This window comes from Platalea leucorodia, assembly GCF_965183815.1.
Source record: "Platalea leucorodia genome assembly, chromosome: 9".
Lineage (NCBI taxonomy): Eukaryota > Metazoa > Chordata > Aves > Pelecaniformes > Threskiornithidae > Platalea > Platalea leucorodia.
The window spans coordinates 38,546,075-38,559,615 of record NC_138831.1 but is presented as its reverse complement, the minus strand read 5'-3'; the positions used below and the strand labels follow the sequence as shown (position 1 = coordinate 38,559,615).

General features: G+C 35.6%; 1 protein-coding gene across 1 annotated transcript in view; it reads left to right on the top strand.

The window, feature by feature from the left end:
• DMXL2 (Dmx like 2) overlaps window positions 1-11,543 on the top strand; it is a gene marked incomplete at its 5' end in the record, with an annotated part of 54,450 nt that extends 42,907 nt beyond the window's left edge. Inside the window, 14 exons of the mRNA XM_082322051.1 lie at window positions 275-360; window positions 607-808; window positions 1,883-2,000; window positions 2,813-2,875; window positions 3,271-3,357; window positions 3,442-3,563; window positions 4,313-4,451; window positions 5,065-5,125; window positions 5,211-5,338; window positions 6,954-7,031; window positions 7,624-7,715; window positions 8,326-8,378; window positions 9,473-9,690; window positions 10,865-11,543. Of these exons, the coding sequence (XP_082178177.1) occupies window positions 275-360; window positions 607-808; window positions 1,883-2,000; window positions 2,813-2,875; window positions 3,271-3,357; window positions 3,442-3,563; window positions 4,313-4,451; window positions 5,065-5,125; window positions 5,211-5,338; window positions 6,954-7,031; window positions 7,624-7,715; window positions 8,326-8,378; window positions 9,473-9,690; window positions 10,865-11,074 (1,657 nt within the window). The 3' untranslated portion in view covers window positions 11,075-11,543. The remainder of the gene's footprint in view (window positions 1-274; window positions 361-606; window positions 809-1,882; window positions 2,001-2,812; window positions 2,876-3,270; window positions 3,358-3,441; window positions 3,564-4,312; window positions 4,452-5,064; window positions 5,126-5,210; window positions 5,339-6,953; window positions 7,032-7,623; window positions 7,716-8,325; window positions 8,379-9,472; window positions 9,691-10,864) is intronic.
• Between the last annotated feature and the right edge of the window lie 1,998 nt (window positions 11,544-13,541).

Sequence of the window (13,541 nt, the reverse complement as noted above, 5' to 3'; positions counted from 1 at the left end):
TCATGCATGCACACTCTTATCTGGGGGAAGAGTACAATAATCTGGGATTTGTAAAAGAGAGAAGAGGATACTATCTGTTATAGTGAGGGGCCCTCAGAGGCACTGTTATGTTGCATAGTTGATTTATAAGTAGCTTTCTCTATGTGTCTAGTAAACCTCAGTGAACCATCTACACTGTTTGTCTAACTGTGTATTTGGTAGGAGGAGAAAAATATTCTGCAGATAACTGTGTTTATGTTGTTTTAACACAACTAAATCTATTCTTTTTATACAGCTGGGCTCTTCTGCATCTGACAATGGTAAAATTAGTTCTGCACAACATTAAGAATTTCTTTCCCATTGCTGGTCTGGAATTCACTGGTACGTTAAATTCTGCTTTACGTTTTAGTTTTCTGAATAAGTGTCTTTCTGTCAGACTTTGCTTTTTAGTTTTTATTTTTAAATCTAAATAATTTAATACATTATTTTTTACACAATTGCCAACAAGTACATTTCCTTTCAAGATTTTTCTTTTGGATGGTTGTATTATTCTGGCTTTTTAATACGCAATGTAACTTAAATGATTTTTTTTTCTCTAAGCCTTACTTTATTAATATTTCTGTTTAGATCTGCCTGTAACATCACCATTGGGCATTGCTGTAATAAAAAATTTGGAACAGTGGGAACAGATTCTTCAAGATAGAATGGACCAGTTTGAAGGGCCACCACCAAACTACATCAATACTTATCCTAGTGACCTTGGTGTAGGTGCAGGACCAGCTATTCTCCGCAATAAAGCAATGATTGAACCTGAAAACACACCATTCAAGTAAGTATTTTTTTCCTAGCAAAAACACATTCTTTGATTATAGAAATACTAAAGAGTATTTCTACCTAAAGTTAAACAGCCAAATGAAGGTTGGCTAGATCTTTGTTCTAGCCAATGCTTTACAGAAACCACTTACCCACATCCCTTTGTTCCTTCTTAGGCAGCTGTCTTCTGCAGCAGCCTTTACTTATCCTGCTGCACCTTTCACAACTGCAGCAAGAAAGGAAAATAAGAAGGAAAGAGTACAGTTTGGAGGACTACAAATCAAGGGCCACGGCTGCTGCTGGGAAGACCTTATTCAACCTCTTTTACTGTTCCTCCAGTAGCAGCTGTCTCCTGCCCTACCTCAGCAACAAAAGAGAGAGTTATACAATACATGCAGATGTCAGGAGGAGGAGAGAAAGAAAGTTGTAGTATGGTCCTTGTAAAGCCAATCGTCCTCCGTTTAGACCAATGTCATGCTTACAGGTGTCTTTAAATGCAGATAGTGAACCATGTTTTCAACTCAAAAATAGCTTGCTTTTCTCAATATACTAAAATACAACTTCAGGTTTGTTCACTATATATGAGTTTGGATTTGCATGGTTAATACTGCTATAGGATTTTAATGAAATATTCTTACAAACTTGCACTGCTTCCTTAGAAATGTTTGTCCTCAAATCTGAGGTAATGAATTTTATTTGGCTCATGTATGAGCTAAATATTTGTGAATTCTTTTGAGTACTGAAAGAAATACGTAAGGAAATTCTGTAGGGCCCACATAATTCTAACATAAAAGCAGTTTTAGTAGAGTGCAAACACAGACATAAATATAAGTCAGCAGATTAAACTGTAGTACTCGGAATTTAGTAACGCAATGTGGATTTAAAAAAAATGTAAGAAAAAAGTATCCCTTGATATTTGCCTTGAACAAATCAGAGCTTAAACTTCGGTTGGTGGTTTGTTTTTTTTTTTAATTCAAATTGGAATTTTATCTGAAGTCATTCAGAGCCTCTATAGATTTATTTTTTTTGTCCACCTTTTTAATTACATTGAAGTTCCTTCCCCCCCCAACCCCCCTTCTGTTTTATCCAGATCAAAGGATTATTCAGCTCTTCCAGCAAAAAGGCTCTGGCATTTTCTAGTGAAGCAAGAACTTCTTCAGGAGACTTTTATAAGATATATATTCACAAAGAAAAGAAAGCAAAGTGAGGTAAACAAAGGATGTAACTTTTTTTTAAAAGAAAGCTCAATTATAACTGTTCCTCAGTCTCTTCAGTATTTCTTTTAATTTTTCTTTGCATTTTTTTGTTGCCATTTCAATTTCCTTTCTTTCATTTAACAGCGTTAGGATTTTTTTTAAAATCAACATGACTGTCGTGTTGTTTATTGAAATATCAACTGAACCGAATATTTTTAGACAAGACATATCTCACCTTACCTTTATATATTTGAATACTGTCCTAATGAAGAAACAGAACATTTGCGATAATGGTAATAAGTAAATAAATTTGAGTATTCATATAATTTTTTTTTTTGTGGGTCATATTAAAAAATAAATTTAAATGAGCTATTACTTTGTGTATATGTATATATGCATGAGTAATATATACATATAAAAGTAATATTATATAGTAATATATAATATGGGGCTTTACGAATTGTACCAGTTACAACCATAATGAGTTCTAATGGAAAATTTAAACCAACACATAAGTACCATGGGAAATAAGTATACTATTTAATATCTTTAAGAATTCCTGTAAGTATGGAGTTTGTGTGTGTATTACTCCTCCGTTTATTTACTATATCATACATTTTGTGTTCATCTAGGAGGCATTACATTTTAAGTGAGTTTGTTTAGATTCCTGTCTTAGTTTCTGTGCCTTTTATAGAAAGTTAAAAATACATTCGTCATCATTTACTGACAGAGTGGCCTTTAAAATCTAGTTTGGAATGTTTCATTCTTTTTTTATATTTGTTTGTGCATGTGTTTTGTGTTTGTGACTGTGTGATGTTATGTAGTCTGTAGAAGATCGTGTGGAGCAGGTCAAACAAAACTGCGTAGCAGAAGATCACAAAAACAAGGTAGTATCCCTTCTCCCAAACCTCTAGCACATTCTTAAAAGTTCTGTGGAACTGGCTTTTCTTTCTCTAATGTGACTAACAGAAGCTATATGTTCTGTGTAGTCTGTGTGGCAGGCTTTTAATCAGTGAATTAACTTTAGATATCCTGATAATTGGGATGAGTGAACACCTTGTAAATAGTGTGGCACACACAACTTTGTGTTTCTTACACTCAAATATAACTTTTGGCTTCTAGAACACCAAAGAGTATGAGAAGTCTAAAGTTTAGCTTCCTGAACAATGCTGAGGCCACTGAACTTTTCTTGCATGAATTTTGTATAGATTTTTGTAGTCTGAATGTACCACTACAAAATGGATTTTCATGCTAATTGAAATTTCTTATAAATGTTTTGTAGGTTGAAGCAGATCTTGGCTACCCTGGAGGAAAAGCAAAAATCATTCACAAAGAATCAGATATGATAATGGCATTTGCAGTTAATAAGGTAAGCCTCAAATACTACAAATAAGTGTAATAAAAAGATCTTAATTATGGTTAGTATAAATTTTCTATTATTTGTGCTGCGTAGGCAAACAGCAATGAAATTGTTTTGGCGTCTACACATGATGTTCAAGAACTTGATATTTCAGCTCTACTGGCTGCTCAGTCATTCATATGGATTGGCGAAGAATATGACAGAGAGTCTAAAAGGTAGGAGTGTTTCTTTGTGGTTATATTAAGAGTATTGATTTACTGTGAGGCTGCATATATAATACCTGTGTAAGCGCAAGTGGATCATACAAAAAAAGTTAATTACTCTTCTTCAGTAGTTTCAGATTGCTTTACAAAGGAGTGAGGGAAGGCAAAAGAATAATTACTGTCTTTGTTTTACACATGGAGAAACTAAGGTTTTGAGGGCTTTGAGTATTTTGGGCATGTGTGCACTGCACAGTGAAGTAAAATCCCATGGTGCATACGCTAATAAAGGAAGTGCTACCCTAGAAACGCTGCAGTTGCACCATTGCAGTGTTGAGGCTAGTTGTGGTAGCTGATGCTGGTTGTATAATGCAACGGCCTGAATTACTGCCTCCTCCATTATTGTGCTGAGAACTGTGAATGTATCAGCTGCAGCAAGCACTCATCTGTACCACACTCCATTGCACAGAATAGATATACATATAGACACGCAGGTCAGGAATATTCCAACAGCATTCTTAAGAGCGCTTATATTCACAACATCTATCTACAACAGTTAGGATCATCCATTGAGGTTAAACACTGATAGCTTTGGAGCACGTGGAAAGTGTTTATACAATATAAGTGCAGGAATTATCAATTTATAGTCTCATTATAATCACTTCCTCTACCCACTGCCATTAGGCTCTTGACAACAAGATAAGCAAACAGCATTGGTAGCAAAAAACATTTGTTTAAAGCAAAACACTGCTGTTCTTTTACAGTTCTGATGATATTGACTTTCGTGGTTCTACCACAACACTAACTCAGTCAACTGCACCATCTTTTGGAGTGAATCAGATACAACCATCTTCATCTATGCCATGGTTAGGCAGCGGTCAAACTAGCACTGGAGCTGGTGTGGTAAGTACTTTTGTTGTGTGCAGCTCAGGAGACTGTTAGGTTTTTTAGTGTGTTATTTAGTAGACAGATGTAGTGTGCATTAGTCATCATACTGTTAATTCACTGTTGACATAAAAGACCTACAGTGACCAAGACCTGGCCAAAAATAAGGCCAAACTAAGCATTTTCTTGTATATTGTGGCATAGAATTATTGTGACATAGAAAATAATAGGACAGTCAGGTTTTTCTCTTTCTTATGGGAACTTTGAGGTAGGACCTGGAGTTTCTAGGGACAAAATAAAACAAAACAAACAAAGCCAAGCAAAACCAGAACAATCCCAAACTTTAAATTTTTGCATTGGAACTAACATCAAATGCGTACACATCAGTATGTGCTTAAGTTCTTTGTATAGTAGAAGATAATATTAATGCTATTTGACCCTTCATGTCTAAAAAAGCTGTCAGAACAGGCCTTAATTACTATACTACACCTAAACATAATTGGACGCAAATGTTAGCTTAACAGGCTTTTTTAAACTGGGGGACACTCACCATGTAGTAGTATAAACAAATTGAAGAGTGTGTTTGTGTCTTTTTCAAAATCATTTAATTTTTTATTTGTTTTATATGAAGCTTATTAAAAGAAATCTGAACAACGTCAAGAGAATGGCTTCACATCCAGTCCATCAGTATTGTAAGTGAATCACACTTACTAGTACGGAATAGATAATTTTCTATAAAATACTGTAGTATTAATGACTTCTGTCTTTTAATCTTAGATCTTACAGGAGCACAAGATGGTAGCGTTCGAATGTTTGAGTGGACAAGGCCACAGCAATTGGTATGCTTCCGGCAGGCTGGGAATGCCAGGGTTACAAGAATGTATTTCAATTCCCAGGGCAATAAGGTAAGTACAACGTTTAGGATTTTTCCTTTTATTAATAAGGAAACGTTTGGTTGTGCTGTGACCTCCAAAACAGTTTTAACTGGTGACACACAAAACTGTTACGATGTCCTAGAATGATGGCATAACCAGTGTCATATCATTCATTTTGGCTGCATATGGAAGCTTTGTAATAAACCCTGACCCTTATTCTCCCTTCTCTTCTGTCAGCTTCACACTCACATCTCATATCCCATTTGCTGCATTTTCAGACTTTTTATTCTCCCTGTTCTGAAATCTGTGTTCCCATGTGATAACCTTTTTAAATCAAACATTTAAAAAAAAATATTGAGCTTATTTTTAGAAGCAAACTTGTATCCGTCTAGGCATGGGTCTTCAAGAAGTGCTTTACACTTTGCATTCTGGCCAAGATAAAGTTTTGACAGAATGCATTACCTAGAAGATAGATAGATAGATAGATAGATAGATAGATAGATAGATAGATAGATAGATAGATAGATAGATAATACAGCCTATTAGTTGAAGAATGTAAGTATACTCCAGTACAGTGGAGAGCAAAGAGAGTAAAAAAAGAGCCATATGCTTTGGCCAGAAATGACTCTGTGAGGTATATGAGATGCAGAAAACAGAGTGGACGGAGAAAGAAATTGGGAGGAATACCCGCCTCTTCAGTTTTTCATGGTACCCATTTTGTTATTTTAGCCGGTCTTGTCTGCATTTTACTGACAAACTATTTAACTTCATTATAGTTGTAAGCCATAAAAAGTGAATTAAAGGAGTTTGGGCACGACTGTAAGATAGCTATAAAACAGCAAAGGTCAACATTTAGAAATAGCTGGCAATATAAGGTATCTCTCAGCATACCTATTTTTGGGTAGCATAAAATCTCATTTAAATAACTTTAAAAATTAATGTTTTGATTATGTTTTGAGATATTGCAATCTTAACATCACATGGGAATCGATTGTAAGTAAGAAATTAAAATGTACTAGCTGTCCCCGCTGCTTCACATGGAGGTTACTCAGGCAGGACTCATGAAACCTGAATAAAAGGAGAAAATACAAAAAATAATTCTAAATATTTCTAAAAACATTTTGTAAAATACTTACAGGTATAGAATAGGCTGTATAGAATATACAGTATTAACTGGGATGCATTTTGGTTAACAAATATAACTCAGTCATTTTACTATTCATGATATAGTACGGACCTTCCATAGTTGTTTTTATCATGCTTTTATGGCATGCTGTCACGCATCTTACTTTACTAAGCATTTTCAAGTAGAGTCATGGAGTAATGATGCCTCTGTAAGCTTTAGCATTTAACATTAGGATTTGAAAGATAAGCTTCAACACTTAAAATGCCTCCATTTCCAGAAAAGAGTTAGGAATGTAGGAAAGCATCAACCATTAAATAATCATTAAACAATCAGTACTGAACTCACTTGGCTTCTAAACTACTTTTTTGTACCTGACAATCATTGCTGTTGATACTTAATGTGCAGGCAATGGTTCGGTGTTTTAGGTGGGTTTTTTCGTGAAGTCAGCTGTTTACTGTCATGAAGTAAGCATCCAGTAACCAGTATGTTATGCTAATAAATGCAGTTCCTTCCTTGCAGTGTGGTGTTGCTGATGGTGAAGGATTTCTAAGTATTTGGCAAGTAAACCAAACCACCTCAAATCCTAAGCCCTATCTGGTAAGTAAACAGAAATATTTTTTTTTTTTTTTTCTTTTTATAGAGGAAAGTTAAGTCTTTGAGACTTCAGACAGGCCAAGAGCATAAGAGTTTCACTGAGACGTTTTTGATTTTGCTGCTTTTTAATTGGCATACTTTATCAAAACAACTGTAGAGTTTCAATGATAGGTCTTTGGAAAACTAACTGTACAATAATCATAAGCTGCAATGTAGTTACAAACACTACTTCAGCATTATCCTTGATTAAATTAAAACCAGAGCTGACAGCTTACAACCCCAAGACTTAGTAAAAATACACTCTTTGATTCTTTTCACTGCTTCTTAACAGTACATGAAGACCGTGCTTAATTTGAAATTCAGGCAATTGTGATACACTATATTGTGCATTTGTTACAGTTCACTTGGTTTAGTATCTTTTTATTTTATACTGGATTTTTAATCCATTGCTCTGTTCTCTGAGGTTTCAAACTGCATTGCCTATCAGTTTTTAAACTTTGTTTGTATTATGCTATCAGCAACATCAGACTGATAGTAACTTTTGATGCAGACTACAACTGGTAAGATTGCATCTTTTTTGTTCTGTTTTTAATAGAGTTGGCAGTGCCACAGTAAAACCACAAGTGACTTTGCATTTATAACCTCTTCAAGCCTAGTTGCTACATCGGGACAGTCCAATGATAACAGGTGTGTTTAAAGAAACAATGAGGAATTTCACCAAAGCTACCTATTCATCTCCATTAACTTACTAGCTCTTGTGCATTAATGTGCAGCCGACATTTTAAGGATCAGTGTTCTAAGCTTTGTTACAGCTTGAACTTGCCAGATGATTTCTTTGAACATCATTACTTCAGTCGCTTGTTTCCCAAGTTTAGTTTTGTGAGGAGTGGTCAACAGTTAACCAGGTTTTTCAAGGTGTATTCCAAATGCAACTAGTTTGACGTGATGCTGTTTCTGGCAGGGGGAAATACGTTCAGCAAAGGCAAGATAATTCTTTTTCTCTGAGAAGAAAAACTTCTATAATTTCTTGGTACAACCTAGGATTAGTACACATCTTAAAGACAGAAAGTATAGTTCCACTAAGAAGCATAAAAGAGCACTGAAAGAATTAGAGCTCTTAACTTTGGAGTTTACATTGGAGAACTGCAGTTCTCCAATGACTGCAGAGAGTCAAGGGCCTCTTGTTCAGTTCTACCTTCTAGGCTTTGACATAAAACATGAACACTTTCTGAGTCATGTCACCCCATGAATAGTGATTCAGCAACAGGCCATAACGACTTTTTTTCCCTCCCTTCAGAAATGTGTGCCTCTGGGACACTTTGGTGTCATCTGGTAACAGTCTTATACATGGTAAGTGCTCCAGTGGAAATTAAACCTCTACTTCTTATTGATTAAGGAAATATAGCATGTGTATGCATTTGGGGCAAGGGGAAAAACTTGCACCAGGGAACTGGTCTAAATATGTGTTGCATACTAATGCATGCACCAGAACTGGTACTATATAGTCTCTAGCATGATGTTAATCTGCTCTATATAGAAAAGATAAAGAAAGTAAGTCATACACAGAGCTGGTTTTGTGACAGTATTAATAAAGTCTGAAATATCTGAATATAGTCCTGGAAAAAAAAAATTAACAGCTGACTAATTAAGGCTGCTCTTATGTGTATGTAGGCTTTCACTTAAACTGGCACTTAATTAACATATCCACTACTCTGTTGAAGCACAGAGGAAAAGACAACTGTAGGTAGTAGTAGAAGCAACTCCTCCTGTCTGCTGTCCTTGTCTTTCAGCACTTGGACTGGATTCTTAAAAACACGTTTGTATCTATTTGACCAAGCCCAATAATTTCATCTTTATGTAACAAACTAAAGCAAAATTCTGTCGTGTTGCACTATGAAAGAAAAATACATACAAATCCAAATATAATATCCTGGGCTTTTAAAAGAGCAAATTCAACAATGATAAACATCTGGAAACAACTGCAGTACTTGAATAAGCAATAGGTGCATTCTGAGATTCATATTTTAAAACTAGCAGATTGCACAGAAGTTCAGGGCTCCTATGAAAAATAGGTTAGGAAATTAGAATATAATAATACATATCTATAAGGTAATTAATATTTAATTTTTCAGTTCAGCTATACTATTTTTTTAACTCAGGAATTTAATTGAACTTAATATGGTGAATTTTATATTTTCTCAGTTTTTTAAATTCAAGTATGTGCCTGTATTCTGAAATAAATTGTCATGCTTTCTTGTGCATTAGATCTATATAGCTCTTATGAGAGCAAAAAGCTGTCAGCTGATATGACATTACCTATATAAAGGAACGTATCTGTCAAGTTAGAAAATATTCAGATAACAACTTATAGAAGAAATACATTTTAAGATCAAAAGCTACTTGTATTTTCAAATCTGTTAAATTCTGACATCCTTCTTCTTCAGCCTTCACTTGTCATGATCACGGTGCCACAGTACTTCAGTATGCACCTAAACATCAGCTGCTAGTTTCTGGAGGTAGGAAGGGATGTATCTGCATCTTTGACATCAGACAGAGGCAAATCCTTTACACCTTCCAAGCACATGAATCAGCTGTTAAGGCCCTTGCACTGGATCCTTCTGAGGACTATTTTGTTACAGGCTCAGCAGAAGGTAACATGAAGGTAAGGTATGAGAGGAGCTGAGTTGCTGGGAGAGTATTTAGCTGAAGTAGTGTATTGACATATGTTGATCAGCATGCTGTAAATAGCCAGATGAATGCAGTAACAAAACAAATTCAAAAAACCCAAACCTACATTTGATTTACAGGATGCTTGCCTTATGTTTGTAATGTAAACTTAAATATACTAATATCCTTCTAAAGCAAGCAGGTTTTGTTCTCCACTAAAGAAGATTAAACCATCTTTTTAAAGTTGTGTAACTGAATTTTAAGTGGATAAAGCAAAGTGCATGATTCTGAAATCTTAGCTTTATTTTTCTCTCTTAAAGATGTTCTGGTTTTGCCTTTGGATATTCCTGTGTAACACAGGGGGCGCTCAGTAACTTCAACATTGTGTAAAGTTTCTGTAACACCAAGTTCTGTTTTTTGCTCTTGATGCTGTAGCCCTAGACAGCTACTAAGACATCACAGTAATAAGAAACAAATAGCAACCAAAAAAAAAAAAAAAAAAACCAAAAAAACCCACCAAACAAAAAAGAAATACAGTCCCTGTTCTAAAGGGCTTATTTCCTGAATACTAAAGGAAGGAAATACAAGAACGTGGTAAAGAGAAGGAGAATACAGTTTCTTTCCTTTTAGCTGGACTGCATACTGTTTAATAGGTGCTTTCTGTGCCTCTGCACACTTCATGGCCTGGTCTTGATGAGAGCTCCTGCAACTTAGAACACAATAGACAGCTCAGACAGCTGTGCTACCACTCTGCATGCTTATTAATTATGCAGCTTACTCTCTGCAGCACTCCTTAGGAGAAAAGCGTTTCCAGCTGCTGGAAAACTGACAGTAGTCATCTTGGATAAAAATGCAACCTGTCCATTTCTGCAGCTTTCATAGGGGGGAAGCTGGGAGGGGCACTACTGATCAGGTAACACAGGGCAGCTTCACCCTGCTGAGTAACCAGCTGGCCCCACATTAAGGTAGCCTTAAGCTGTCTTGCCTTATACTTCATCAGGAGCATCTCAAGACTCTTGGACATGTTGTAATTGTTGCTAATAGAAAACAAAAAATACCCTTTATCTTTGCTGAACAGGGTTTAGAACAGCCAGGAATCTGACACATAGGGAAAAAATACAAATCCTAATTTTAATCTCCTTTTGTCATTTGTCATTCTTTTGATACAGGTGTGGAGACTGACCGGCTATAACTTAATTCATTCATTTAAAAATGAACATGCTAAGCAGTCTATTTTCAGAAATATTGGTGCTGGTGTCACCCAGATTGAAACTGTGCAAGGCAATCGTATCTTCTCCTGTGGAGCAGATGGCACGCTGAAAATGAGGGTTCTTCCCAATGCTTTCAATGTACCTTCAGGCATTTTTGACATTCTGTAGCATTATGTGAGCTAATCCTGGTTTTATATAATGTCCCTTTAAGTAGCTAAAAACACAGTGATAATGCACTGCAGGGAAAGGAGATATTCAGTTTCCTTCAAAGCAGTTACTACAGCATTAAGTATTATGGGGAAAAAGATTTAAAAAAAAAAAAAAAGCAGACTTTTACAACAGGTGTATTTTGAGTATGCCCATAAGGATCACTGGCGTGGAAATGCATGTACTGTATTGTAAAAGCAAAGAATTAAACGCAGTACAGTCAGTCATAGGTGAGGTTATTGCTCAGTAACCCACAAGCTGCATTTAGTAACTATTGTAAAGATTCTGACAAATGTCAGTCACTTAACAAGCACTGTGGCTCTACAAGTCAGTAAGCATTTCTGATGTGATTCCGATTATTTTTATTCCAGTTTTTCCCACTAATCGAAGCATGTGTACAACTTCTCATTGTAAAATAGTTTAGTTTTAATTAAGGGTACTCAGTGTATTTGATTTTTGCAAGAAAGTGTAATGGATGCAAATGCCGTGGAACATGTGCAATCAAGAACGTACTGTGAGATGTATCATTTTATGCTGAGATTCCCCCCCCCCCCCCCAGTTAGTATTAATACACAGTTGATACTGTAACTTGCACATCAACACATTTTTAAATGCGATGTTTTTTAATTTGCACACTATTTTCCTTTTTTTCTGATAGCTATGTTTTCTATTGGACACCTGCCTTTACTTTAGGAATGTATTGTAAGCACTAAATGTTTGTAGTGAAGACATCCATGATTCTAGTCAGCTTTTAGTTTTGAAATTCATTTGTCCAGAAAATACTTCATTAAATGAAGCTGTTAAGAGAATACCAATAGAACGTATAATGCCACATTTCAGATGAATGTCAGGCTTTATGTGGCCAGCTAGTAAATAGTGGATAAAACTGGTAATTAAATTATTACCACAGTATATTGTATAAACTATGCACAGTTCAATATTGTTTGCTTGTAATATAACTAGCTACTGTTGTCAGATGTATTTTTCTGTTGTAAACAAACAAACATTCTTAAGAGACTGGAATGGATGTCTGCATATTTAAATGTTAACAAACTGTCTTATTCCTCCAATGAAAATTTTGATGTCTGTGCTGTATTGTAAAATATACTAGAATAAAAAGCACCTTTCTCCAAAGGTGATTTTAAATTGCAGGCTGTGAAGTATGGGGAGTATGACAAGGAAGAAGAGTAAATGTCATCGTTTAGTTTTCCCTTTGTAAGTTAAATAAATTACTTTTATTTCATGGAACAGTCCAGTCCAGAACTCTTCCTTATATTTAAATAGATTTAACTAAACCTTCAGTAGATTGACTGGATACTGCCTTGAGCTAGCTTTAACTTGACCTCAGATTGTACTGAGATAAAAAGGATTAGCTGTTTGCATTTTATTTTGAGCTGTCCTAGAAAAGCATATGGTTAACAGAATTTAGGTCTTCATCTCCACCAAAGGCAGCTGCAAGAAACACAGCCTGGTTCTGTCTCGGAGAAAAGAGGCAGAATTTGCTGGTCCTCCTTCTCCAAGAGCTTGATCTGAGTGGTTCAACAATGACATTCAGAAATTTAACATGATTTAAGACAGGCACATTATCTAGAAACTGTCACATCTGGCTTGAACTGTATTTGCCCAAGTATATTGCCAAGCTTTTTTTTTTTAGCCAAGAAGTCTACTTTAGTACTGTAATTAAATTTTTAAAAAAACACCACCACCACCACAACAAAAAAAACCAAACCAAAACAAAAAAACACCACGAAAAAAACTACCAACCAAAAAAACAAACCACACCCCACAAAAATCAAAAGCAGCCCACATACACAAAACCACAGCTCTGGACTGCGACGTTTTGCACTCTTTATAGGTATAGGTAGATTTCTTGGTACATGAGTTTTGATGTATATACTAGTTCAAAGTATCAATTATGCTTTTTTGTTTCCCTCTGCATCTCTCTCCTTAGCATGCAAGGCCTGAATCCTGGCCTTAGTGAAACCAGCAAGTACGCTGAGAAGAGAGGATGCAGCCCAGGCCCAGCCATCACTGTATCGCACACTGAAGCTTAGCTCCAGCAGAAGTATTTTTCCAGCACATTTGCTAGACTAGGTTCTGCAGGCACAGGCATTCCCAAATTCATTAATCCCTTTGATGGTGCCTGGATGTCACATAAGTATTAAACAGCTCAGTGCAGTTCAGGGTTTAAGGGATACTTTGCTTCTAAATATTTGAATGAGCTCCGTGAACTTTACCAATATACACAGGCAGCTTAGAAATTCAGGTACGGGTTTTCTGAGAGCGTGATTTATGAATTTAGATATACAAAGCAACAGTAGGGATTTATGTTTCAGCATTAAATTTAGAAATCTGAAATACCAGAACAAAATGAAAATCAAAAAGTTTCCATTGTTTCTCACCTCTAGCTCTCAAAAATTTGAATGTG